Consider the following 27,778-nt stretch of genomic DNA (forward strand, 5'->3'; position numbering starts at 1 on the left):
TAAAATAGATCAATTTTATGAATGATAGTCTGCATCTAGGCTATTTAGATCAATTAATGTTGTAGATGCAGTACTTATTTTTCTCATGCATTTCAAAGATGAGCAATTTTGTAGGCTAAACTGTATATTTATCAACATAATATAATTTACTTTAAAGGAAAATTATTTTTCTTCATGCCAAAAAAATAATTAATATAAACCATTGTTTTGTAAGTGGTTAATAAAAGAGCCACAAAATGAATCTGTACATATCGGACAGTTCATTTTTAATGATGGATTCAGTTGTACAGCTAAGTTTATAACTTGTTGATGTTTTTTTAATTGTATTTATTTTCATTTACTGAATTGAGACAAGATTCACCATGCACTCTTACCCATACTAATCTCAGAAACATTATTTTAAACTAAAATTATCATTAAATGTTATGTTTTAATCTAATTGTATTTGTATGGTTGAGTTTTTTTTCAATATACTAATAATACAAAAGAATTTTAATTAAATAGATAATCGGCGGGGGGGGGGGGGGGTCATTTATATTGCATCGAAGTGTTAAGGTTATTAGAGACTTATTCAAAATGCTTCCAGACATTCAAAATTCTTATTCCCCTTATTCTGGGAAAGACCTGTACTGGATGTACATCTTCAGAATTCTCTCAAAGTAGTGATCAATATGTATTTATTTATTGAATAACATAAATCTAAATGTTTTATTTTAATATATGAATTTTTAATGCAATCGTTTTCATACTTATATTTCTGATTTGCACCATAAAATTAAACAATTAAGGGATAATAATTCAATAAAAACATTTATCAAAGAAACAGTAATGGTTTTTGTACTCTGCACTTCCTCTCAAAGTCTTGTATAATAATATGAAGATTCATGTTAAAAACTTAACTTCTTTTTCATCAATGCTCAATTAAAATGCCCTTAAAATGTTCTCTAGTATCTATGACGTTTCATCTTCTTATAATTACAACTTCTGTCACATTCATATGAATGCTGCATTCTGATTGGATAATTTGTTCACGTGACCGGTTTTTCATTTTCCGATGAACCCACTTCGTTTGCAAATTTATACATGAATATTCATGGCGCTACTTTCTGGTCATAAACAAGTAGCCAAAATGACGTTATGTTTTGCGCGAAACTTAATGGCGTTGTTTTTTATTGGTCAATAGCGAAATGACGTTATATTTTTTGCGCGAATTTCAACGATATACCCGTTTGACGGAGATGAAACCGAAACTGAAAATAGATTCATACGCTATATTAAAAAGGACTTTTATGACCCTTACTACCATAGAATTTCAGCTTTAAGATCATTTTGTGTTGTAATTATAAGAATTGAATAGCATGTTTCTGCATTTCATCGGTGTAAGAACTGTCGGGAAAAATACACCTAATTTATGCATAAACGCCGTCGGCGTTTATGCAAATTAGGCGTTATTTTCCCGACAGTTCATACACCGATGAAATGCAGAAAAATTCTATTCAATTCTTAAATTAAAAATTGTAAATGAATTCAAGCTTGCACAAGAAAATAAAAAGAGAGTCATAACTTGACATATTAAATACAAAGTTATGGCACTTGCTCTTTATGTTTTCTACCACTGTGTGGTTTTATTTTATTCCATTAAATACTTACGAATTTGCCCAGCCAGCTCTCTTTTGTAAAGGTTCATTTAGATAGATTTAATACTTGCAGAGTTATGCCCCACACAAGAAAGAACAAAACCAAAAAAATAGCAAAGCCCAATAACTCCAAAAGTACTTTCAAGAGAGTTGTGATTATTTTATTATTGTGTCAGTGGTTATTTTATGATTGTGTTATTTCTTTAAGTCCTCTACACAATTATACTTGAATACCATTTAACTGAAAGAGTTATGCTCCGGAAAAAAAATAATAAGGGAAATAATAATGTCATTTCCGACATGAGAGTTAGTGTTCTTGTACTATGCACTGTGGTAGTTAGTGCTCTTGTAACCAGCTTTTCTTCCTAATTCCTTCTGTCATTATATGAAGTTGCATTGGCCTCGCTTCAAAACTTCCTGAGTCTGCCCAAAAAGAAACAAAGACATACATAAATTTAGCAAATTGCAATAAGTAGAAAACGTAGAGTTTTGGTTCTTGTATTACTCGATTCTTTCCAGTGTTCTCTATCTCTGCAAATCCCCTTACTGCCATCTACAAATATATCGTTTTTTATCAGAATACTTTCATTATCTGCAGAGTTATTGTCCACACAATAAGCAGGACAGAATGTCAGACGGGATATGGAAGGACGGACGATATGATTACTATATGACTCCCTTTTAGATCCATATTTTTTAGACAACCTTTATTAATAGTTTTTCTGTAAATGCTGTATACCCATTTTAATAAATCTACATATTGTTGTTTATGTTGGTGTCAATCTATCAAAGATTGTTTCTGAAATAACCAAGACTGATAAAAAGTATATTTTAAATAAAACAATTGTTTTAATTTCAGCATCACTGTCGTAGCTGTGGGAACATATTTTGTAACGAATGTTCTGCAAAGGAAGTCCAGCTGACACTGTCCAAGAAGCCAGTCAGGGTTTGCAACAAGTGCTTCAAGGACCTGCAACCTAAAGCCTGAAGGGCCTTGTCGGGAAATAGAGATCTTTGAAAGGATTAACATTTGACTGATTTTTTAAACCGGTGAACTCAATGAGCGTTAATTTAAGCTTCAAAACATTGACATGATACAAGTGAACTTAAAAAGCACATATTAATCACCTGAAATGAAATCTAAATAATCCCGATTTTGTTTGTGCTTCGTATTTAACAAATATGATTAGACTCTACATCATAACAATAGTTTGGGAATATTTGTGATTCTGTTTTACCCGAGTTTAGTACGGAAACTAATGTTTTCACCGCTAAGCTATGAACAATGGTAATTAATGAGGGCACTTGCAGGTTAGTATTGGCGAACTATACATTTTTAACCATGTCCTATATTCACACTCGTATGTGTTTACGGGTAACTCGAGATATATGAAAAGTTAGTTTGATAAACATCTATATATAATCTGCTTCCAGTGCAAACACTTGATTGATTTATTGTAACGACGCTTTTATGTATTCATGCATACTGTATATTGAAGCAATGATGTTCTTTTATAATTGACATTGAAGGTCTAGCAAAAACTTTGCAAATTATTGAATGGGCATGTGATACATTTAAGTTATGTTATGTGTTGTGGAAATTGAAAATAACTGAAAACATAGATACCAAATTAATTCCTATACTTAAAGTGATGTATTTATGTTGGCAGATGTTGATTGTGACCAAACACCATAAATCCAAAACATAAATACGGTATGCTGCTTCTGTCAGTGTTTTGTAACCGCTTTTAATGATGTTTATGATACAGCCGATGGCTGCCATAATACCTCTGATCATTATTCTTCTAAAAATAGAAAGCTGTTTTTGGATTTAATTTTGAAATGAAATGTCCACATGCCTTTTTGATTTAAATCTGCAAAGAATGTGCTGACATGTCTCTCAACTTAAAATTCATGATATATGAAACTATAATTTTTATTTTAAATTTATGATATAGTTGCTTTATTACATGTCATCAAACATTGTTGTGCAATGTTCATGTGAAAAAGCATGCTGTTGTACGTGGTGCTTTTGTTTTGTGATCAGAGTAGATATTTAAGATATTCCAACAATTATGTAAAGCCATTGTTGTATATCTCTCTTCGTATAGTGTGTTTATCAAAACAACAATCTAGAAACATTACCGTTTTTTCTTCATTTAATTGTAATGTTAACATGAAGATAAATGCGTAAATTTTGCTAGTCAAAAAAAAAATTAATGTAAAATTGTCTGTGTATTTTTGTATGTCATCTTAAATAGTTATTATGTTAATTTGTTTCTTTTTCTTTTTTTTCTTTTATTTTTATGACTTCGTAAAAAACTTGACATACATTATGTCAAGGGTCTTAATCTCGTTTATATTTTGTTCTATGTTTAAATAGTTGTAAAATCATCTAAAAACATTTTATGAGACCATACAAATGTGTTAGAATTTACTGTTCCACTAAGAATCATAACAAAAATGCTAGATAAAAAAACTCTTGAAATGACTTTAAAGGAGTAAGAAGCAAGTGTATTATTCCGTTCAGAACATAACATTCTAGTTACCATGGGAATATTCAACGAGCTAAGAGCGGTCAGTGTAATGTCAGTAATTTGTTCCAAAGCCAGTGCGGCCAGATGGAAACAAGATAGCGCACCTGGCGTCGCTGTCTGCAGTATGGCCAATGAATGATCAGCTCAGATTGGAGCCATCGGGGCTATGAACCTATAAACAAAATACTTCCAAACTAAAATATGGAGAGGTTCTAAAAATGAACAACAACTTCTGTTTTACGAAAACGTTTGTTCGATAAGTTTCGTCAGTAGCAGTAATACTTTTATAGGTATGCATGACATTCAAATCAAATAGATTGACAAGGGCAAATCCACACGCCCTTTCCGAGGAGGGGACATACACGTAAATTACTTTTTATTTGTAAGACCTATAAGCTGAAAGCAGCCGCATTTTTAGCTAACCTGAGCACAATGGTGAGCTTTTGTGATCGCCCTTTGTCCGTCTAGCGGCGTGCGGCGTCAACATTTGCCTTGTTAACACTCTTGAGGTCACATTTATTGTCCGATCTTCATGAAATTTGGTCAGATGATTTTTATCAATGATATCTTGGACGAGTTCGAAAATGGTTACGGTTGCTTGAAAAACATGGCCGCCAGGAACGGATAATTTTTTTTTAGCTCACCTGAGCACAACGTGCTCATGGTGACCTTTTGTGATCGCCTTTTGTCCGTCGTGCGTCGTCCGTCGTCAACATTTTGCCTTGTGAACACTCTAGAGGCCACATTTATTATCCGATCTTCATGAAACTTGGTCAGAACATTTTTCCAATTGATACCTCGACTGAGTTCGAAATTGGGTCATGCTGGGTCAAAAAATAAGTCACTAGGTCAAAAAAAGAGAAAAAAAACGTGTGAACACTGTAGAAGTCACATTTGATGCCCAATCTTCATGTTACTGTGTCAAAATGTTTGTCTACATGATATGTTGGTTGAGTTCAAAAATGGTTCCGGTCCATTGAAAAACATGGTCGCCATGGGGCGGGGCAGTATTCCTTATATGGCTATAGAGAAACTTTGTGAACACTCTAGAAATCACAATGCTTGCCCAATCATAATGAAACTTGTTCAAAACATTGGTTTCATTGATATCTCGGACGAGTTCGAAAATGGTCCAGATCGGTGAAAAAACATGGCCCCCAGGAGGCGGGGCAGCATTCTCTATATGTATATAGGGAAAACATGTGAACACTAGAAGTCACATTTTTGGTCCAATCTTCATAAAATTTGGTCAGAACTTGTGTTTTCTGGATATGACGGTTGAGTTCGAAAATCGTTCGGATCGGTAAAAAAACATGGCCGCCAGGGGGAGGGTCTTTTTCCTTATATTTATATGGTAAAAAAAGCTTGTAGACACTCAAGAAGTCACATTTTTTGCCTAATCATCATAATTTTTTTCTAAACATCGATTTTATAGATATCTCATGGTCATGATGGGTGGAAAAACCTGGCCGCCAGGGGGTGGGGCAGTTTTCTCTATGTATATAGTAAAAACATGTGAAAATGCTATAAGACACATTTTTTGCCCAATCTTCATGAAAATTTGTTTCCTGTGTAGTAAAGTTTGGTTTTACTTTGTCATTATTATGTAACATTAACTATACTATGTAATTTTTCATAACACAGAATTTGCATAATTAACATAACTGTTTTAGTCATAGCACTTATGATCAGCCTATCAACTAAGAGATAGGTGAAAGAAAGACAACATGTACATAATTTTGCAGTATTTATCTCCCTTGGTTAACCTGGTTCAGTAATCGATTTTTAGTTCTGCTGTGGAATTTGGGAAGATATTGATCATTGATAAATGGACTGTTCTGAGGGAAAATTGACTCTTCTGCCAGTGCTCTCAGAACTGTATAAAATAAGCTGTTTTGGCTGATTTAATCACCTCTTGATGCTTTCTTGAAAAGGTAACAGATCTTGAAAAAGGTTGGAATTTTGAAATAATTAAACTCTAAATTATTGTAACACCAGCATCAATACATTTTTGCATTATTTTCCAAATTATTCTTATTATTTAGATTATTTTTATTTGGTATTTTCTAAATTAGAAAGACTCTACAATGTATTTTATTTCAATAACTTTAGTAAATTCTTCTTATTTTTTACATTTGATTCACTGAAGTTTCCTAATCTCCATAAATTGTGTTCTTTAGATTAAGATTGGCCTATTTTCTAAACTAGATTTTGAAGCAACTTCTAGACTTCCAGTAACTAATATTTATATCAGTTTTTTTGACAGATTGTGAACTTCTTTTTTACATTCATTAATGTATTTGCTGTATTTTGTTCATTTTTCTAAAAATACTTAGATTCTTTAAACTTGGCTTGTACCTGTTCTTAATTCTCTGTCATTGTTCTTCATTTTCCGAGTTCTTGGAATAAACGTTAGTTATTTTCTGTAAAGCTGCTTTGATTTTCACTTATATATTAATTCTTTGAGTGTATTCAGGCGTATCTGGACGTATCTGCTACGGACGCCTTTAGTTAATTGAATTACAACCAGTCAGTGGTGTCATCCTAACCGGAAATAAGCGTTCGTCGATTAAATATTTCCGCATTACATAAGTGCTTACAAAGTTACATAACTCATAACCGTCTCGTGAGCGGTTCACTTGCGTAAGCGAACGAGACCGCACTACCACACCTGGATACGACAGTTGAGTTCGAAAATGGTTTGGATCGGTAAAAAAACATGGCCGCCAGGGGGATCTTTTTCCTTACTTTTATATATTAAAAAAGCTTGGGAACACTCTAGAAGTCACAATTTTTGCCTAATCATGAAATTTTGTCAAAATATTAGTTATGTGGATGTCTAGGACGAGTTTGAAAATGGTCGTGATCAGTGGAAAAACATGGCCGCCAGGGGGTAGGGCAGTTTTCTTAATATGTATATAGTAAAAACATGTGAACAGTCTAAAAGTCACATTTTTGCCCAATCTTCATGAAATTTGAACATATCTTGGAGGAGTTCAGGTCTGTTAAAAAAACATGGCCGCCAGGGGTCCATTTGTTGTTCATTCTTCATGAAATTTGGTTAGAATGTTATTTTTCCATTGATATATTGGGCTGCAAAGAACAGGTCATTTCTTTTTATCTCAGGTGAGCGACTTTGGGCCTTTCAGGCCCTCTTGTTCTAATATGGCGTTAGTGAAACCTTGTTTACACTCTAGTGGCCACATATATTGATCGATCTTTATGAAATTTGGTCAGAAGATAGGTGTCAATCATATCTTGGACAAGTTCAAAAATGATTCCGTTTGGTAGAAAAACATGGCCGCCAGGGGACAGGGCATTTTTCCTTATATGGCTATAGTAAACCCTTGTTAACACTCTAGAGGCCACATTTATTGTCCGATCATCGTGAAACTTGGTCAGAAGATTTGCCCCAATGATATATTGGACGAATTGGAAAATGGTTCCATTTGGTTGAAAAACACGGTCAACAGGGGGCGGGGCATTTTTCGTTATATGGCTATAGTAAAATCTTGTTAACACACTAGGGGCCGCATTTATTGACCGATATTCCTGAAACTTGGTCAGAAGATTTGTCACAACGATTTCTTGTATGTGTTCGAAAATGGTTCAGGTTGGTTGAAAAACATGGCCGTCACTGGGCGAGGCATTTTCCCTTAAACGGCTATAGTAAAACCTTGTTTACTTGGTTAGAACAAACGTCCCAATGACATCTTGGATGAGTTTAAAAATGATTTTGGTCTGTTGAAAAACATGGCCACCAGGGAGCAGGTCATTTTTTCGTATATTGCTATAATAGTTTATCTGTGTTTAAGTGTCATCAACTACTGACTTCATCCGAAAATACGAACTTGTCAAGTTGTGTAAATATATAAAAGAAGCATTTGTAATTTTCAATTCATTTATCAATAATACTATATAACTGGTATCACTTACAAATCGATGTGTCATTACATGATTAGAAACTTTCCTATGTGCATTTTCTTCATATGTATTTATTTTTTGTATTTTTCATACTAGTATTTGTATTGAACAGTGACATTCTTACTTCTTTACTGTATGTGTTAGGAAGATGTACGTATGCCTGTTCTGTTTCTGTTCTGCTATAGTTAAACCTTTTTAGCACTCTAGAGGCCACATTTAGTATCTGATCTTAATGAAACTTGGTCTGATGTTTTGTCCCAATGATATCTTGGACGAGTACGAAAGTGGTTTCGGTTTGTTGAAAAACATGGCTGCCAGGGTGTGGGGCATATCTTATATGGCTATAGTAAAAACTTGTTAACACTCTAAAAGTCACATTTATTGCCCAATCTTCATGAAACTTAGTCATAATATAGGTTCTAATGATATATTTAACTAGTTCGAAAATGGGACGGTTGCTTGAAAGACATGGCCGCAATGGGGCGGGGCATGTTTCCTTATATGGCTATATATTACTATTGTAAACCCTAGTTAACACTCTAGAGGTCACATTTATCATCTTATTTAAATGAAACTTGGTCAGAAGATTTTTCCAATGATATCTTGGACGAGTTCGAAAATGGCTCCGGTTTGTTGAAAACATGGCTGCCAGGGGACGGGGCATTTTTCCATATATGGTTATAGTAAAAACTTGTTAACCGACAGACAGACAGACAGCGTTTATTCAGACTTATACAATAGAACATCGCTTTCATACTCACAAGTACGCATTATATTATGTCACGTGAATGCGAATACTTACATAAGATTTTCTTACATTAAGTCAAATACAAATACAAATAAGCATAATTTATGGTAAAAACATACCCGTAAGTTCTATCGAGGGAGTGGTGAAATCTATTAAACAGTATTATTTGGGATCGTTTTTCTTATAACTAGAGCTGCTTTGATATATTTGCATACATTGGAAATTACTTATCTAAAAGTCACATGTATTGTCCGATCTTCATAACACTTGGTCAGAGAATTAGTTTTAATGATACCTTTGATCAATTCGAAAATAGTTCCATGCAGTCTGTTGAAAAACATGGCCGCCAGGGTTCGGAGAATTAATCCTAATAGAGCTATAGCAAAACCTGTTAGCAATCTAAAAGCTACATTTATAGTTCTCTCTTCACGAAACTTGGTCAGAACATTTGTTCTTATGATCTCTTGTGGCTGAACTGAGCCGGTCAGTTCCTGTGTATCTCAGGTGTGCGACTCTGGGCCGTTCAGGACCTCTTATTTACGATTGTTAACAGCGTAAACTATTTTTAAGTCATTTAAATATAATTATATCTACCATAAAACAAGCAAAACATGAAATGAAATAAAATGCCGATTACTAAATAAACGTTCAATACTAAGTTGCTATACAGAAAGATGTAATCAGTTGACCAAAAAGACTTCGGATGTGTATTGCCTAACAGTCGAGGCGTTATTTTAACTCTTTTATTAATTTACTTACACATGTTAAATGTCTACATGAATTCGATGGTACATGTCAAAAGACTATTATTTTAGGCATATTTTAACTTATCAAAATAATTATAAAACACCAAAAATAACACGCTTTGAAACAATGATGTATTAGATACATAAAAATAAAAATTATCCAACTTTATTTTTCACAAAGTCCAATTTTGTGTAGTAGCTGGCATCAAATGTCCGACGTCCATGATAATAATCTCTAGTGCGATTTGCCATCAACTCTTCCAGACAATCGTAAGCATATGGATGAAAATCTTGATGAAGTTTGTTTACAAATAAACTCTTGCTCCTGGCCAGCAGGGGTAGGTCACCTGTTGCTATGATACAGACGCCGCGAACTCTTTTGCCCGCACACGGGATGCGGCCCCTGTTTTTGAATCTTGCTATGTAAGGCTTTGCTGCTTTGTTCCGTTCCTTTTTCCCTGAAATATTCCGGAAACAAATCTTGTTAAAACACAAATACTAAATACAATTTATAGCGTGCGTATGCTTATTGAAATTGGATACGTACTGTACTAAGTTAATCTAATATAACCTGCAATGCAACATTATCATATTGCTTCTTTTCAAAAGGTAGCGTTTAATCCGTTTGAACAATTCTAAGACGTTGGTCCAAGTATTATGTTTCGTTGATATATTGGCTTCTGCTGTGTAATTTATATTTTGTCAGTTATGTGCTTACTAGGGATTATGGTGAAGCTTAGAGTTAGATTCGGCAACAGCCTTCATACCGGGTTACATGCTTTATTTCAATGCGGTGAACACAGCTTTAATCATTGTTATGGTAAGTAGTGTAAAGTTTGTATTGTCATGTATTATATACCAAATGGATTTCTTGTTAAATGAAAGTTCGCGGATTGGTTTAGGAATTTCTGACTTTGTACTACATTTTTTAATAGTTTGTTTAATATTATCTTTGCAATTGTATTACAATGGACTATCTGCATATGCAAGGTAGTACAGACCATTTTAAATAGAAACAAACTCTTCTATGCACGTTCAATTATAGTTTAACGCTTGCATTTGTTAAGCATTTACATCATATGTTGTCATCAAAGCAAATAATTTGTATTTTGCAGTTATATACTTTAATAAATACCCCAACACCAAGATACTTGCATTTAAACGATTACACCTCAACGTGTTTTTGTTCGATACATCTATTACAAAAACCATAACAAACCCGTGTAAGCCCCGGGTGCACCAATCCTTGGATTGTGATTCAGGGTAGCAAAGAAGGTCTCGTCTGGAATCTTCGTTTTTGTTGTCCAGTTGTAGAATTCAACGGCCTTCTCGTTGTGAAGGGCAAATTCCACGAATGCCCGACTGAGCACTGCGTGTACCGCCCCTTTGACGGGTTTGATTTTAAAGGGTGGCGGACCGGCCTCTTTCCATCGGCGAGAGAAATTCCTTTAAAATACACGAGAACTTAGCATAGCTTGAAAATAGTCTCTTCAAATCAAAATACATCTTAACTTGAAAATAGTCCATAAAAACAAACATAGAATTAAGCTTAACTTGAAGACAACAATACAACTTTATAACGCGGCATAGTTTAGAATTAACATCCAGGAGAGGAACTTCGCATACAATGCATGTGGGCCGTGCTGTGTTAAAAGGGCGCTAAATGTACGGCAGTCCGCACAGGCTAATAAGGGACGACACTTTCCGCTTTGATGATATTTTTCGATTAAAGGAAGTCTCTTCTTGGCAAAAATGCAGTTAAGGCGGAGAGTGTTGTACATGATTAGCTTGTGCGGACTCACAGGCTTATCTGGACGACACTTTACGCACATGCATTAAACTCCCTTATAACTCTTTCAGTGCTAGAACCGAATTTTGAAGGCCTGTGCAAACAGTTTGGACCCAGATAAGACGCCACAGAACGTGGCGTCTCATCAGGATCCAAACTGTTTGCTATTCTGATAGTATTCTTTGAAAAAAATCGAAGAAAAAGCTAATTTAGAAATTTAGCAGACAACATTTTAGCAGACGACAAATTTCCCAGCATGCAAAGGGTTAACAGAGCACGGCTCATGTTATTTTTTTTAACAGAGTCTTGACTGAAGAGTCTTCACAGAAATACAATCGTGTGGTGTATAAACCATTAATGCATATTAATTTTAGGAACGGCAACAGTGACCAACCTGTAAAGCCTACCATATGACAATAACTTAAATAATCCATGTAAATGCAAACAGAGTACTAAATAGGACGAACATAGTTACCAGAGTACCAAAACGGAAGAATTAAGTTACCGGAAAATAGGTAGAGTAATGAGTAATCAAAACGAGGTGTTTAGATATAACATAATTTATAGGCAAGACCTTAAGATAGATTTGCTATGAAATAGCAGGAAGCGTACGAACAGCACTTACAAGTACCCGCAGGGAGCATGAAAAGATAATTGCAAAATAGGATATTTTCTTGTTAATGCTAACAACGTTTAAAACCTGGTTTTCAACCTAGCTCGCAAAGTAGTAACAGGAAATAAAACAACAGTAATTTGCAGTTTTCTTGACCAGGCCCACATTAAAAGGAATATGGGACAAGTTTCCCACGCGAGATAGATGCATAACATATATATGTAATTAATTTGAAAAAAGCAAGTTTTGAGAGCAGTCTTTGTGTCCTTAATTTAAATATCATTGAACATGTCCATGTGTATTTTCTATGTTTCAAAAGATACCTGAACACCAATACACTCTAACGTCATTATATATGTTAAAAGTAAGTACATATGATATAGGTCAAGTAAACGCAAATACATGTATACCCTTTAAAATCGCATTCTACATCGTTGGACCCGTTGAAGGCTGTGAGAATTTTAACCAACTCAAAGTTCGACTTAAGGGGAAACTCCTGACCGGTCAGGTTAATAAAGTACTTCCATTTAGTGCTGCGTCGAAGGAGATCATCCATGCAAACTAGTTCCGGTGTAAGAACGGACAATTTGCCCCATTTCACTCTGATCCTTTGTGACGCCATAAACACATTTTCAAAGCATTCAGTCATGGCCAAGACTGCTTTAAAAATGTCATCTCTGGTTTTAGCATCCACGTGAATGCAATAATAATTCTGCGGTCTGTAAATGGCACGCAGAAGTCGCTCGAACATTTCAATGTCTTTGTACATCAGAATGCTAAAGGCGACAGGAAATTCGCGTTCAAACTCCGAAATAGAATCAGTTATATAGCCTCTATGAAATTTAAATAACGAACAGTTTTGAGTCCACTGCAAGTAATTCTTGGGCTGTAAGTGCTTCCTCAGAAGAGTTACTGTCAGATTATTTGCTCTTTTTATTTTTTCCTTGTCGTTCTTAAAGATTGCTTTACAGTCGACAGCATTCACTAATGGACCTTCTTTAAATATAACTGGCCTCTTACAGTGGTTAGCGCTTTCTGTAGAACTCGTCGTAGTTCTTGATCTTTTATCTGTCGGAATGAAATCTAACGTCTCATTATCTTGCCTTTGTAGATAAGATGGTGTATTGTTTGGCAAAAAAGATAATATCTGTACGTGTCTTCCAATGAGTGACCGAGACAGTTGGCACCTAGTCCAGAAATATAGCAATGGCAGTGAACTCATCGCCAATGTCAAAATTGCACATTTCAGTACAGGTGCATTGACTAAGAAGGCCATTAATCTGACACTATGATGGAACATCAATGCATGACGCTTTTGATCCATATCTATAACAAAAACAGTGTTAATGTAGTAAATGTAAAGAACATAAACGTTTTTTTACCGCAACAATAAAATTAGTTGAGGCCTGAGAGGTTTATATAGCACATCAACGTTTTATGAACGTTCGCAAGTAGATATATTATTATAATTATAGTAATGATAGAAGTCGCAGTTGTACTATTAGTAGCCGCAGCAGCAAAAAAGTAGTAGTAGTTGTAGTTGTAGTAGTAGTAGTAGTAGTAGTAGTAGTAGTAGTAGTAGTAGTAGTAGTAGTAGAAGTAGTAGTAGTAGTAGCAGCAGCAGAAGCAGCAGCAGCAGCAGCAGCAGTAGTAATAGTAGTAGTAGTAGTAAATTTTTATATATTTTTATACGTAAAAATTATAATTTCCAAATAAAAAGTAGATATAGTAACAATATTTATTTTGTATGATAAATATTTAAAATAAGCATTTCTTCAAAACATTTTCAAGTCATAGAACTGATGCCAGATTAAAGTATTAAATACGGAATATTACGCTAGTCAATTGTTCGATGAGTTTGTATCACTCGAGTGGCTTGTATGATGACGTATCACACGAGAGGCGGAGCCTCGAGTGTGATGCGAAATAGCACAAGCCACGAGAGTGATACAAACTCTTGGAACAATTAACTATCGTAATATTCCTTTTATTATATACAACAACTAACGAAAACAGTAAACAATTGTATTGTTTACTTTAACAAAATAATGACACAAACGGTACGCCATAGTTTTTAAGACGCGGATGAATACAGTTTATGTAAATTAACGTGCAAACATCCGAACCGGGAAAACACAGGTTTCCGACACACTTACCTTAATGCCATCGTTAATCCAGTGTTTATAACAATTAAGTTGACAACTTTAATCCGATGTTTATAACAAAAACTTTGAAACGCTTTGCACTTCCACTTTTATTCTTTCATGTCTTTATTGAAACTTAGTTTAAACCACACTATTTTATTGTATTCCTATCGAAATAAACATTTAAGCATAATAAACACACACTCCAAAATACGTTTTGAATTCGTTCGATATTTTTAACAAATAGTTTACTGTTAAAAAACACCACGTCCGACATGTCCTTAAATTCTAGAGAGTTTAGATAAAACTATTGTGTTTCGTCACAGAAATGACGTCACACGATGTACTAATTTATATAATTCGTAATATAAAATATTAGTTTTATATTTTCGGTGCGCGGAATGTGACATCATTAAATGGGTCGAAGTAGTCCGGCTAGTATGGTAATACGGAATCGGAAACAGCGAGTTGCGTAATTCGGGATTTTTTATTTCAACGATTGATACAACCTGTATTTTGTTAAATGCATTAAACAGGTATATAATAAAGAACAAAATCATTTACAAACGCAAACAAAATCAGATGTACCTGCGTGATTTATTGCTCCTTGTCGTTTGTTTCATAATGGATCCATAAAAACGTGCCGATGTTCTTTCAAATGGATGCACCAGAAAGATGTTTTATTTCGTGAAAAAAACTTGTCTTCCTGAATATAATCAATGCCTTAGCCACAGGTTGCTGTTCCGGATTAGTGTTCAGCAACACATTTCGCAACGCCAAATTAACGATTCATGAGCGAATGATCTAGTAATCAAAGTTAATACCAAAATGTGTGATGGAATTATTAAAAATATAATATGCTTTTCTTAAGTTATGTCGCTGTATTCCCAATTCATAATTTTAATATGCAACGATTTTATAACTTTTCGCGATTCGACGAGTGTTTGAAATACATGTATGTTTGTCAAAATACTTATGATACATATGCAGTATTATAGTTTTCTAAATGAACACGCGAATTTCGTTTAGTATTTTACTTCCAATTTCCGTTTTGCCAATATCGATTATTTCAAATTATTCAAGTTTTTTTCGCTTTTGCGTTTTCAGTTTGATTTCATGAGTTGGTAGAGAACCAATAAATAACTTTCAGAAAGTGAAAAAGGGAAAATATGATTAGATGAAATCTATATTTAATTGTTCATTCCACAAATTAAAAAAAGGACGTTTATTCGATCTTCTGAACGACCACGATCAATTAACAGGAGTCTCTCAACAAGACATTCACAAACCATTAAACTAACATTTGGACGAAGACATTCAATAAATAAGACTGTAATACAATAATTTGTTGTCAGTTGATTGTACCAACGCCGAAAAGATAATGAATATAATATTGTTGCCGTTTGTTTAACTAAAATGACACTTGTCATTACTTAGCATTAATGAATCAACACGAATAAATTAATATCCCTTAAAGGGATCTTTTCACGCTTTGTTAAATTGACAAAATTGAAAAAAGTTGTTTCAGATTCGCAAATTTTCGTTTTAGTTATGATATTTGTGAGGAAACAGTAATACTGAACATTTATCATGGTCTAATATAGCCATTATATGCATCTTTTGACGATTTTAACATGCACACAGCGTTTGTTTTTAGTAAGCATTTATGTACTTGTCATCTACTCATTATACACAAATGTAAAAAATAAATTCAAAGAAAGATGCCTATGTTGCTATTGGAAACTTCAACTTCAACAGTGAAACCATGTTTTATTCAACTTTATTTTTCACAAAATCTAAAGATGTGTAATAGCTGGCGTCAAAAGTCTGACGACCATAATAATAATCTCTGGTGCGATTGGCAATTAACTCTTCCAGACAGTCGTGAGCGTAGGGATGGAAGTCCTGGTGCAATTTATTTACAAATATACTTTTGCTTTTGATCAGTAGGGGTAGGTCCCCCGTACCTATGATACAAACGAGACGAACTCTTTTACCCGCACACGGGATTCCACCTCTGTTTTTAAATCTTGCAATATAAGGCTTTGCATTTTTATCCCGCTGTTTTTTACCTGAAATATTAAAACTCGAAACATAATCTGTAAGTACACACATATTGAATACTTTATATACTTTAATATTTTCCATTTTGATGGTTAATTTGGCAGTTGAAATATAAAAGCATAATCATCGTACTTTTATGCCAAGATGAAAGAGTATAAAATGACACGACAGAACTTACGTAACCGCGAACCATTCACTGAACCATAAATAATTCAAACATTGGTATTAACAAAGCTGCAAAATAAGAATATTTCGCTCTCATGTACATTTATATGCATGATCAAAATATGTGTAGGTACCTGAAATTTAGATCAGATTATTATATTTTAATTTTTGTTCTAGTCAGCGACATACCGGTGTAGGCCCCTGGGGCACCAAGGCTTGGATTGTGATTCAGGGTAGCGAAAAATGTCTCGTCTGGAATTTTCGTCTCTGTCGTCCAGTCGTATAATTCAATGGCCTTCTCGTCGTGGAGGGAGAACTGGACGAATGCCCGACTGAGCACGACATGCACTGCCCCCTTTACGGGCGTGATATTGAGAGGTGGTGAGCCGGCGTGTTTCCATCTGTTGGAGTAGTTCCTGAAAAGGCAAGTGTCATACGAGGCCTCTACTTCTTTTAGGAATCAATCGTGATACATCGACTATCTCCGCAATCCTCCGTAAGATAGGTTTAAGCAATAAATCGTCTGCTGATGTAGAGTGTTTAGGAATATGTGAAGCGGATTTTTGTTTAAGTCAAGCCAAGTCATATAACATATATAAAAGGTTGTTCTGTACAGCATGACAAGTACTTCAATATAATATATATATTTATTAAACGTATCATGACGTATAGCAAAATACGTCTCACAAATTAAAATATGTATTGTAGCTCCTAATTACGACTGCTTAAATTCAAGACCCATAGTCACACACTATTTTATATAACCTGACTAAGCCGTGTACCTTCGTACAGCGTATTCTGCATCGTTGGAACCGTTGAAGGCTGTCAGAATTTTAACCAACTCAAAGTTCGACTTCAGGGGAAACTCCTGACCTGTCAGATTAATAAAATACTTCCATTTACTGCTGCGATGCAGAAGATCCTCCATGCAAACTAGTTCTGGTGTAAGAACGGACAATTTGCCCCATTTCACTCTAATCCTTTGTGACGCCATAAAAACATTTCCAAAGCATTTCGTAATGGCCACGACTGCATTAAATATGTCATCACTGGCTTTAGCATCCACATGAATGCAATACAAATTCTGGGGTCTGTAAATGGCACGAAGGAGTCGCTCGAACATTTCTATGTCCTTGTACATAAGAATGCTAAAAGCCACAGGAAATTCGCGTTCCATCTCCGACATCGGAATAGTTATATAGCCCCTATGGAGTATAAATGACGAACAATTTTGAGCCAACTGCTGGTAAGCACTTGGCTGTAAGTATTGTCGCACAATTGTTTTTGTCAGAAGATTAGCACGTTCAATTTCGTTGTGGTCGCCATCAAATATGGCTTTACAGTTCACGTCCGTAACCAATTGACCTTCTTTAAACAAAAACGTTCTTTCTGTGCGGGTGGAACCAGCTATCGAACTCATTTTGGTTGCTACAGCTGCATCTGTTGCATTATTTTCTAAATATCCGTCAACGCGTCTTTGGAGATGATCATGTTGATTGTTTTGCGAAAACGCCAATCGTTGTAAGTGCGACCGTGACAGTTCATACGCGATCAGGAAAAACAGCACTTGCAGTGTAAAAACGGCCAATGTAATAATTGTCCATTTTAGCAATGGTGCCTTGACTAAGCAATCCATAAGCTTGAACCGATGGTGTTTTTCAAGCTCTAAAACAAAAACAGTTTTCTTTTAAATCATATCATCAATATGCCGTATTTATTGATTGTAAATATTTGATTAGACGACCCACAAGTTTGTGAAAAAATCACATTCTTATTCTGGGTGGGTTCCATATTGCCAAGTGTCCACTTTTTATAAGTCGCCAGTGCACTCTGTGAAAACAGTGAATGTGTTTTGAACATGTTTTTTTTAATATATATGGGTAAGGCAGCATTGCATTAACCCATATTTTTAGACACCTTTACCCTGCATGGTTTATATGCATAATATCAGTATATGCAAAGAGGAGTTGCTATTTAATGAGTATGCGTCAAATTATAAACACTACTCTGATTATCTGCGATATTTTGGGAAAAGCTGTAGTTTTACAAATAATAAGAGCGGACGTTTGTCTTTTCTTTGAATTGCGTTGTACATGTACTGTACTTAAATTAATTAGTAATTGTGAAAACATTGAAAAAACGTTTTATGATTGTTTTATTCTCCCTTGCGTCAATATGTAAATATGTTAATCTAATAAAAAAAAGATATATTAAGTGGTTTGTTCAGTATTATCCTAAACAATACTGTTAGTATGCATATACGCTTTATACAGCAATTCTGTCAGAAACAGGGACGTATGCTAAACTGTTTAAGTGTATTTCTGATAAAAAAAATATATGTTGAATAATAATATCACTTTGAAAAAAAGCTGAAACAATAAAATGAAACTATTAAAAGAATATATACGTTTACCATGTGTTTTTGTAACTCAGTTCTAGTTAAAAAACACAACATTATGAAATCGTAAGAAGCGAGTTCATATTGTTGTTTCAACTTTATAACGATGTTTGTTTAGTTCTTCTCAGAGATAGACATTTATAAGTTTAATAGTATAAGACTTTCATACAACCAACGATAATAATGTTATATAGTACAACGTTGTACAATAGCGTTACTCCAATCAGCGTTAAATCTACAACATGTTTGGCAGTTACGCTATAATTTTCAAAGGTAAAACGAGAAATACATACAAAATGACGTGTAGCTCCGTTGCGGAAGTTATCAAAGGATCCAGAAATAAATATATCAAAAAAGCTTTCCAAATGCTTGACTTCGCGTGTAACGTGCATTGTTTTCGAATGGTTGCATCTACGTTCATGTTTGAATGCATTATAAACATCTTAACACTGTATTCACCTCATATTCATCAATGCCTTTGTGACATGTTGTTCTTCCGGATTAGTCCTAATACAGCATTCTACAACGATGGATTTTCTTTACATATGTAGAGATAATCAATGTTATAAATATGTGGCTATGTAGGAGAGTAGTAATAATAAATTGCAACTACATAACGTAATGTAGTTTGTTTCTTATGTTTGGACTGTTTCTTTCCCAAATTTAGAGTGTTGTTTTACCATTCTTTCTGATTGTATGTATTTATATGACATTGTAGTATAACCAGATTCACAAAATATGCTTAATCATTGAATAATTATTTTTATATCAACAAATATTCAGATTGATTGCCTTTGATTTGTAAGGGTGTTGGGGCAATAAAATACTTCAATAAAATTGTTTTTGTTTTATTTACCGGTAATCTTGGTCGATATCAATTACTTCTAATAACAATTGCAACAGATTCGATAATATAAGACAGAAAATCTATTGGATTTGAAGAAATATTTTTAATTGACAACTATGTATGCATTTGAAGCATAATAGATGTACAGTCGTGTGCCGTTCTTACTTCTCTTTCAATTGTGGGAAATAACCCATTATTGTAGATTATGATCTTCAACGTACGTTCTTGGTAAAAAATTAAACCACGACAATTGCAAACGCAACATACCTCTTCAAACAAAGGCAAATATAACAGATAAGTATGGGGTCAACAAGTTATTAAAACACTATTTGGTAAACATGCCATTGTGTCCGGTAAATTAACCGGTTGACTAGTATACGTAACTGTGTAAATGTAAAACGTTGCTGTATTGACAAGCTTATGCCAAAGTTTGTAATTATATTCGACAAACTACATTAGTCCACAAAAACTTAACGAAAGTTTCTTTCTTGCTCAGTATGTAATTTTATTAGGCACACAATACAAATCTTTTAAACATACACACACAAACAAACAATGCAAAAACACTTTATCGCAAAATGTATTATTATTTATCACAATTGCAATCAAGAGACATTTATCACTGAATTGTTTTGATCCAGATGTTACCGTTTAAGCCCATGTTATGTCTACGGATTTCCTATTCCCCGAACATACGTGAGATGTTTGAAGCATTGTCTTGCTCGTCGGACGATGTTCTTTTCATGCCTGCTGCACCGATGCATTAAACCAAGAGGGCTGCAAAGGCCTTGAGCGCTCACCTTAGTATTGGACATGACGAAGACAACGTAGTATTGTGCACAAGTTACATAGAATGTATCTACACAACATTAGTTAAGCATATACAATTTAATACATGTAATGTAAACTGCATTAAATGTAATTGTCAGCAAGCGCGATGCCCGCGATCACGAAGTCAAGAAAGAAAAACAAAAGCAGAAGATGTTGTTCTCTTTCCAAAACAATTTCGTGCCAGCCAAATACTTGGATACTATTTAATGCTAATAAACATTTTCTGAACATTTTTCAGCGATCAGATAAAAACTGATTGAATTATCATGAAGAAACTAACGTGAGCGGAAAAAATGACAAACTTTGAGTCTCCCTTTGGAGGCATAAACAGAACAACAACTTTCATGTTTACTTTAACCCTTTGCATGCTGGGAAATTTGTCGTCTGCTTAAATGTCGTCTGCTGAATTTCTAAAATTAGCATTTTCTTCGATTTTTTTCAAAGAATACTATCAGAATAGCAAACAGTTTGGATCCTGATGAGACGCCACGTTCTGTGGCGTCTCATCTGGATCCAAACTGTTTGCAAAGGTCTTTAAAATTCGGTTCCCGCACTGAAAGGGTTAAATTACTTATTACTCCGGAGAGCGAACATCACTGGGACATTGCATGATATGGTGAAGCTACATAATCAGAAATATCGTCCGATTTATGTTATTAAGCAGCGATTTTCTGGTACAGTTATTTTAACATTCCCATATGCCAAACGTTTGATGTTGGATTAATGATTATGTAATAAGTAATTTCTTTGTATTCTCTAATCAGGCCGGTATACCAATGTACTTTTCAATAATACATCATGCGTAGTTTCCTAAAATATGTAAATAGTTACGTGAATGTTTAAGTTAATTCCAAACATATATATGAATCATCACACTTGTTCAGCATATATGTAACATTATATTCGTAAATGTTATATTCTGAGTATTATTATTTAAGTTTCTTTTTATGCCCCAGAAGGAGGGCATATAGTGATCGTCTGTCCTTCTGTCTGTCTTTCCGTCACACTGCATTTAGGTTTCGAAAAATGCTCATAACTTCTATGTCGCTTGAGATAACAACTTGATGTTTGGCATGCATGTGTATCTCATGGAGCTGCACATTTTGAGTGATGGAAGGTCAGGGTCATCCTTCAAGGTCAAATATATGGTTTCGAAGCGGCGCAGAAGGGGGTATTGTGCTTCTTACAAACACATCTCTTGTTCATAAAGCCTTTGAAAGGACTATTCCTCAGTTTGGCAAAATAAAAAAAATAAAAATTGCCATAAATTCAATTATGTATGCATTATCTTCAAACAGGCAAAATAACACTTGTTACAAAGCAAATGTAAAACATTTGTAAAATTATATGTTTCTAATCGATAAATCATCAAACAAATCGTTTAACTATAATCCTTTATAACAATTTTCATCAATAATTGGGTTATATTTTGTCACTTACCATATGGCAAGGCTATGACACTTGGCTTCAGAGAATTAAAAAAAAAATATTTTGCTGTATAATTATGTCTATATTATATCCAGTGACATCAAGGCGTGGCCAGTTTGGTCAATAACCATGTCTGTTAAAGGATCACCATCTGATGTCACATACTTAATACCAAAGCTCTTGGCCTTGTGGTTTCAGAGATTTACTAAAAAATGTATTTTGCTATGAAAGTTTCATATACAAAATTCATGTCACCCTTCAAGTGTGGCCAGTTTTTAGCCCACATAAATGGTTTGAACAAAGTTAACGGACAATGCAATGCAATATAACAAATATTAAATATTTTCATGTATTTTTTAAACTTCAGCTCTGATGACCTTCATATGCTGAGGAAAATAAAGATTATCTCATAATTAAAGGAAGATTTCAGGTTTTAATCATATTGGCCATTAACAAATGTACCATGCATAAACTATAAATATGTACACTTGGAGACTTTTCTGCCGCATCACTTAATCACATCAATATAGCTCCCTTATTTTTGAACGGCTTGTGTTGAAAGTTGGACCAAGAATAATTCAGCACATATCTGATATTTCATGAAAATTCAACATAAATTGATAAACAACAAAATGTAAAACTTATTAAATTAAAAACGTCACTTCAAAAGTCAAAGTCGCAAAATGTTTTTTCTAACGCAACACTTTTAAAACTGTCATATCTCAGTAATGAGTAAATATTTTTATTTAAAATTGCACATGTGATCATTTGACAACATTATGTGTAAGCTAACGATAAAATCATTCATCCGCGACGATCGGACGCTTCAGCAAGTTAGAAAGGTAGCCTGTTAAATGCAAAGTTCGCGATTGCGCTTCTGAATATTCATACGAGCTATATTGTTTTGTAAATAAATTTTATGTTTTCCTTGTGTAAGAACCCACCTGAAATAATTTAATTGAAATAAAACTAGAATAAAATCGCGTTTCAACATTTCCACGTGCAAAAATATGGAACCACACCTACCCCACGTGCTAAAGCGTCCGATCGTCACGGATGAATTATTTTATCGTGAGCTTGCATAAAATGTAGTCAAATGATCGTATGTGAAATTTCAAATCAATATTCATAACGGAGATATTTACGTTTAAAAAGTGATGTGTTAGAAAAGTCCCCAAGTGTACATACAAGGGATACAACTGTCAACAATACTGTTCAACCCCAAGGTCTGAAAAAGAGCACAGAGCAGTACTTGGTAAAGGGAGAGCAGCCATCAGTCCACATAAGAAGTCACTGTTGTACCACTACTGGAATCCCAGTTCCCTGCAGCTTGGCCTTGGGCAATAGTATTAACCCTTTGCATGCTGGGAAATTTGTCGTCTGCTAAAATGTCGTCTGCAGAATTTCTAAAATTAGCATTTTCTTCATTTTTTTTCAAAGAATACTATCAGAATAGCAAACAGTTTGGATCCTGATGAGATGCCACGTTCTGTGGCGTCTCATCTGGATCCAAACTGTTTGCAAAGGCCTTTAAAATTCGGCTCCAGCGCTTTAAGGGTTAATCCTTTTGACAAAATGAACAATTGCCCTCCACGTTTCAATACTTTTACAAAACAAATTCTGTTAACGGACGTGGTTTCTAAAACTATAAATACATTTGTCTTAAGGGGTGTTGCGGCAGTTTTGCTGATTTTTTCCATCTAATAGATTTTGTCCAAGATTTATATTTAAGATATATATACAAATACTATATGATAAATGAAATAAAAACATAGGGTCATCGGCCTTGTTTTGATTATATTCACCATTATATAACATGTACTTTTTCAATAAAACTGAAAAATCTCTTATTGCGTAAAAATAATTAAAGACCTATGAAATTGGCAACAGGTAGATAATTATATAGCTAATTTACATCACATACCGTTTAATTAAACCCCACACTACCAATAAATTGGAGTACACAAGTTAAATTTTAAGAAATTTATTTTTTATAATTTTTCGGTCACCCCAAAAAAGTCATTTTTTTACTATTGTAACCACATAAATGAAATTCAATTTTTTTCTGTCAAATAGAATTCTGCCAAACTGCTCAAATACGTTCATCTATGTATTGTCATCATTACAGACAAATAAAAAAAAATGTTTTAACAATCCCTACTGTCTACGTCAAATTTCATAAAATCAGCAATTAGGCAAAACCAAAGTACCAGTACATAGATTGTTAGAAATATGCATAAACATTTGAAATTGTTTACAATCTTAACTGGGATCACAACAGGCTTACCAAAAGACATCAATAAAAAACAATATTTTCACACACATTAGACCATACAGTATCAAACTCGACCTCGATCATTAAGAACTTACATGTACTTGTTCACAGATTTCGGCAAGTTTTGAAGTTTGTGATTAAATGCTTTAAATTGATAAATGTAAACAACAGGACTAAAGAGCCCCAGCATAAAACAAGAATGAAATTAAAGAAAGAAAAAAAAGTTTAAAAAAAAGTTAACCCAACCACTGACAATTTTATGATGAACCAACTCATTTCTGATGATACTGATAACAAAAATATTGAGTTGTGATAATAGCATCATCGGCGTTGCTATAAATATATCCTCAGTTAAATAAACTGCCGCAACACCCCTTAAAAGCCCATAAACCCTCAAAATCAAAGTTAACTCATACGATTGGTCTTGTAACATAGATTTAACAAGATACGAAATGCTTTTTTGTTTTTTTGCGGGACAATATTCAATACATGTTCATGTACCAAGTAAGTGTTTGTGTGTCGTTTGAATAGACATCATTGCGATAATTTAAAATGGAATATATTGTTCCACAAATAAATAAAAAAGAGCATATATTTTGTATCTCTTTAAATCTATTTTACAATACCACATCTAGTGTTGAAATTTTGGCTATTGCTATGACTAACACTGATTTTTTATGGGTTAACTTTATTTTACGAAACATTTGTTGATTTTGAGTATTTATGTTACTTTAAGGGTTTGAATATTTTGCATGTCATTAAAATCCCATCCTTGAGGTAATATTTCCTGTTTTTCTGTTAACAAGAGCTGTCAGAGGACAGCGCGTTTGACTATTCGAGTGCTTGACTAACGTAAGCCATCATGGGGAAATTGTTCATATTCTATAATTTATTAGACGATCTTTCAAAATTAAAAAAAGGAATAAAAATATAAAAAAAATTGGGGAGGGGGGGGGGGGAGTAGCGGGGGGTGAGAGGGGGGTTTAATGTGGGGTGTGGTAATTACTTAGATGATGTTGTGTTTTTTTTTAAAGGGGGGAGGGGTGGGGGGTAGGGGGGTGGGGGGTGAGAGGGGGGTATAATGTGGGGTGAGTTAATTTATTAGATGATGTTTAAAAAAAAAATGGGGGGTGGGGGGGGGTAGGGGAGGTGGGGGTGAGAGGGGGGTATAATGTGGGGTGGGGTAATTTATTAGATGTTTAAAAAAAAAATTGGGGGGGGGGGAGGTTGGGGGGGGAGGGATTCTGGGTAGGGGCGTGGGGTATTGTTTGGGTGGAATCCCTTGTGGTATTCAGGTAAGTGTTGTTTTGTCAAAGTAATAATAAAATGTGATCATATATAAAGAAGTTATGGAAATTTAAGCAAAATGTTCAATTATCTAAGTGTAAAAGGGGCCATAATTATGTCAAAATGCTTGATACAGTGGTCTGCTCTTGTTTATAGGTTGGGGTCATGTTAGTAAACAAGTATGCAACATATTAAAGCAATATGTTAAAGGATATAGGAAATATTTGGGGTAGTACGCAAACTTAAACATAGATTAATCAATAATATGCATATTCTAAGTATAGAAGGGGCAATAATTATAACAAAATGCTTGATAGAGTTGTCTGCTCTTGTTTAAAGGTTGGGGTGATGTTGGTACACAAGTATGCAAAATATAAAAGCAATATGTCAAGGGACAATGAAAATAAATGGGGTAGTACGAAAACTTTAACATTTGCTGCATATTCTAAGTGGAAAAGGGGCCATACCGTATTTTACCATGCATAGCGCGCGGTTTTTTACCTTCAAATTTCAAAATAAAAATTCAGTGCGCGTAATACATTGACACAACGCTTTCCTGGTTGCTAAATTGCAAAAAATCCATTTCGTAATCGTAAATCTTCACAACTGCCGCCATTTTTGTTATTGCAGAAAACTACACCCTATAATGTTATAGACTGAAGGGGCCGTTGTCGAAACAACATATAGCGGGAAAGGTTAGGAATGAACGGGGTAGTAACAGTTTTGACAAAAATTAAAAGATGAAAAAAATGTCTTTGTTGGTGTTTTCACACTTCTTCATTGATTGTTCATTAAAAGAATCGAGCTATATCGATCCCCGTGCGTCGCGGTATTGTTTGTTAAAGTTTTTGTTGTCATGAAAACTCGTTGATTTACAACGCAAAACGTCTTATTTAAACTGAGGCTAATTATTTCAATCATATTTTTCAACTTCGCTTTTGCTTTATTTTGATAATTTAATCCAAAGTTTAATGTTAGCAATTCCGAAAATTTGCACTCTATGTGAATTGACAGTTTGACGTCATCAAAGGAAAGCCGCTTCCTGTCTGAAGCAATAAAGCGACAAGTTTCTCGCCGACAAAATTGGCTTCCTTTGTCTAGCAATCAACATGCCGAACCAATTGTGTGTTTGTTCCTCAATGGCAATCGTCCAATTAAATAATAGCACGTGCAAAGCTCCGCCTTCGAACCTTTTGAAGAGAACGGAGGTGGAGTTTAACGGTTAATTGAGCAAGTGTATTACGTAGGTTGAGTTCCGATTTGCCGAAATTACTCAGCCCTAAGCATTGAAACGACGAATACGTTTATCAATCATTTTCCGATCTCTGCATAAATATGCTACTGTGCGAGTATACTACGTAGGTTACAAACCAACAATAGAGATATAGACTCGTTTTATTTTCTTTCAATAGAGACAAACAAATGATATTTGTCAAATGGCTTTACGCCAATAACGCCAACTGTATGGAATTGAGCGTTCGGGTGTATTGTTTGTCTCACTATAATATCAACTAGACGCAGTGAAGGCGCGAAATACCGGGTCAAACTGGATTTAATGGGGAGCATCTCTTAATGGGGAAATATTTAAGTCGATGAAAAATAAAATGGGATCCACGGACGATTTGCGTAAAATTGGACATTGCGATGTTGCGGGTCTGCAGAAGAAGATGTCATACGATGTTGTGAGCGGCAGGTAATGAAAATGTTACACTGTTCAAATGTGAGTAATAGGTAATGGTGGTTCGAATTTTACGCGCAGGGGTCTTGAAAAAACACGCGCAGTGCGCAGCAATAAGGACATATCGGTGTTCACGAGAGAATAATCTTAAAAATTATCAAAAAATATAGTGCTATGCAACCCATGCTCCTGATCGTAAAAACGCTCCCTACTTTAAAGCAAAAAATTAAGCGCCCGAAAAACTCAGATTAAATGATTGCGCAATATAAAAATGGCGGCCATTTTCGGCCAAATTTTCGGGTTTTTGGTCTTGAATTCTTTTTTTCCTCCATTTTGGCTTTAAAAAATCGCATGCGCGTTATACATGGTAGCGCGTTATACATGGTAAAATACGGTAATTATGACAAAATGCTTGATAGAGTTTTCTGCTCTTGTTTATAGGTTGTGGTCATGTTGGTAAACAAGTATGGAAAATATGAAAGCAATATGTCAAGGGACAAAGAAAATATTTGGGGTAGTACGAAAACTTTAACATTTGCACGCTTTCGCTAACGCAGACGCAAACGCCGCGGTGAGTAGGCTAGCTCCACTATATATATTTCATATATAAAAGTCGAGCTAAAAAGCAGTTTCAAAGTTAATGGTTTCTTCTTATCAACTAAGTTCC

At 34.5% G+C, this 27,778-nt stretch overlaps 3 protein-coding genes across 6 annotated transcripts in view; 1 reads left to right on the forward strand and 2 right to left on the reverse strand.

Annotated features, from left to right (window-relative positions):
• The window catches only part of LOC127881491 (early endosome antigen 1-like), a 55,831-nt gene extending 51,702 nt beyond the window's left edge, over window positions 1-4,129 (forward strand). For all 4 annotated transcript variants that reach the window (XM_052429393.1, XM_052429396.1, XM_052429395.1 and 1 more), the window contains one exon: window positions 2,497-4,129. In XM_052429393.1, the coding sequence (XP_052285353.1) occupies window positions 2,497-2,625 (129 nt within the window). In that variant the 3' untranslated portion in view covers window positions 2,626-4,129. The remainder of the gene's footprint in view (window positions 1-2,496) is intronic.
• A 5,619-nt stretch (window positions 4,130-9,748) lies between these two features.
• Window positions 9,749-15,817, reverse strand: LOC127881259 (beta-1,3-galactosyl-O-glycosyl-glycoprotein beta-1,6-N-acetylglucosaminyltransferase-like). Its single transcript, XM_052429010.1, has 4 exons — window positions 15,811-15,817; window positions 12,405-13,062; window positions 10,812-11,038; window positions 9,749-10,050 (listed from the first exon to the last, which is right to left on the reverse strand). The coding sequence occupies exons 1-4, from the start codon at window positions 15,815-15,817 to the stop codon at window positions 9,749-9,751; spliced, it is 1,194 nt and encodes a 397-aa protein (XP_052284970.1).
• A 91-nt stretch (window positions 15,818-15,908) lies between these two features.
• On the reverse strand, window positions 15,909-18,297 carry LOC127881260 (beta-1,3-galactosyl-O-glycosyl-glycoprotein beta-1,6-N-acetylglucosaminyltransferase-like). Its single transcript, XM_052429011.1, has 4 exons — window positions 18,291-18,297; window positions 17,150-18,032; window positions 16,557-16,783; window positions 15,909-16,210 (listed from the first exon to the last, which is right to left on the reverse strand). Exons 1-4 carry the CDS (start codon window positions 18,295-18,297, stop codon window positions 15,909-15,911), a joined length of 1,419 nt encoding a protein of 472 aa, XP_052284971.1.
• Between the last annotated feature and the right edge of the window lie 9,481 nt (window positions 18,298-27,778).

Source organism: Dreissena polymorpha, chromosome 5 (genome assembly GCF_020536995.1).
Source record: "Dreissena polymorpha isolate Duluth1 chromosome 5, UMN_Dpol_1.0, whole genome shotgun sequence".
Lineage (NCBI taxonomy): Eukaryota > Metazoa > Mollusca > Bivalvia > Myida > Dreissenidae > Dreissena > Dreissena polymorpha.

Excerpts from the sequence above, each read along its gene's own strand:
- LOC127881259 (XM_052429010.1), bottom strand. Across the intron at positions 11,039-12,404 it reads GTAGAATGCGATTTTAAAGG|GAATTTCTCTCGCCGATGGA; the intron begins GTATACATGTAT and ends TGTATTTTAAAG. Across the intron at positions 10,051-10,811 it reads TGCACCCGGGGCTTACACGG|GGAAAAAGGAACGGAACAAA; the intron begins GTTTGTTATGGT and ends GGAATATTTCAG.
- LOC127881260 (XM_052429011.1), bottom strand. Across the intron at positions 16,784-17,149 it reads GCAGAATACGCTGTACGAAG|GAACTACTCCAACAGATGGA; the intron begins GTACACGGCTTA and ends TTGCCTTTTCAG. Across the intron at positions 16,211-16,556 it reads TGCCCCAGGGGCCTACACCG|GTAAAAAACAGCGGGATAAA; the intron begins GTATGTCGCTGA and ends TTAATATTTCAG.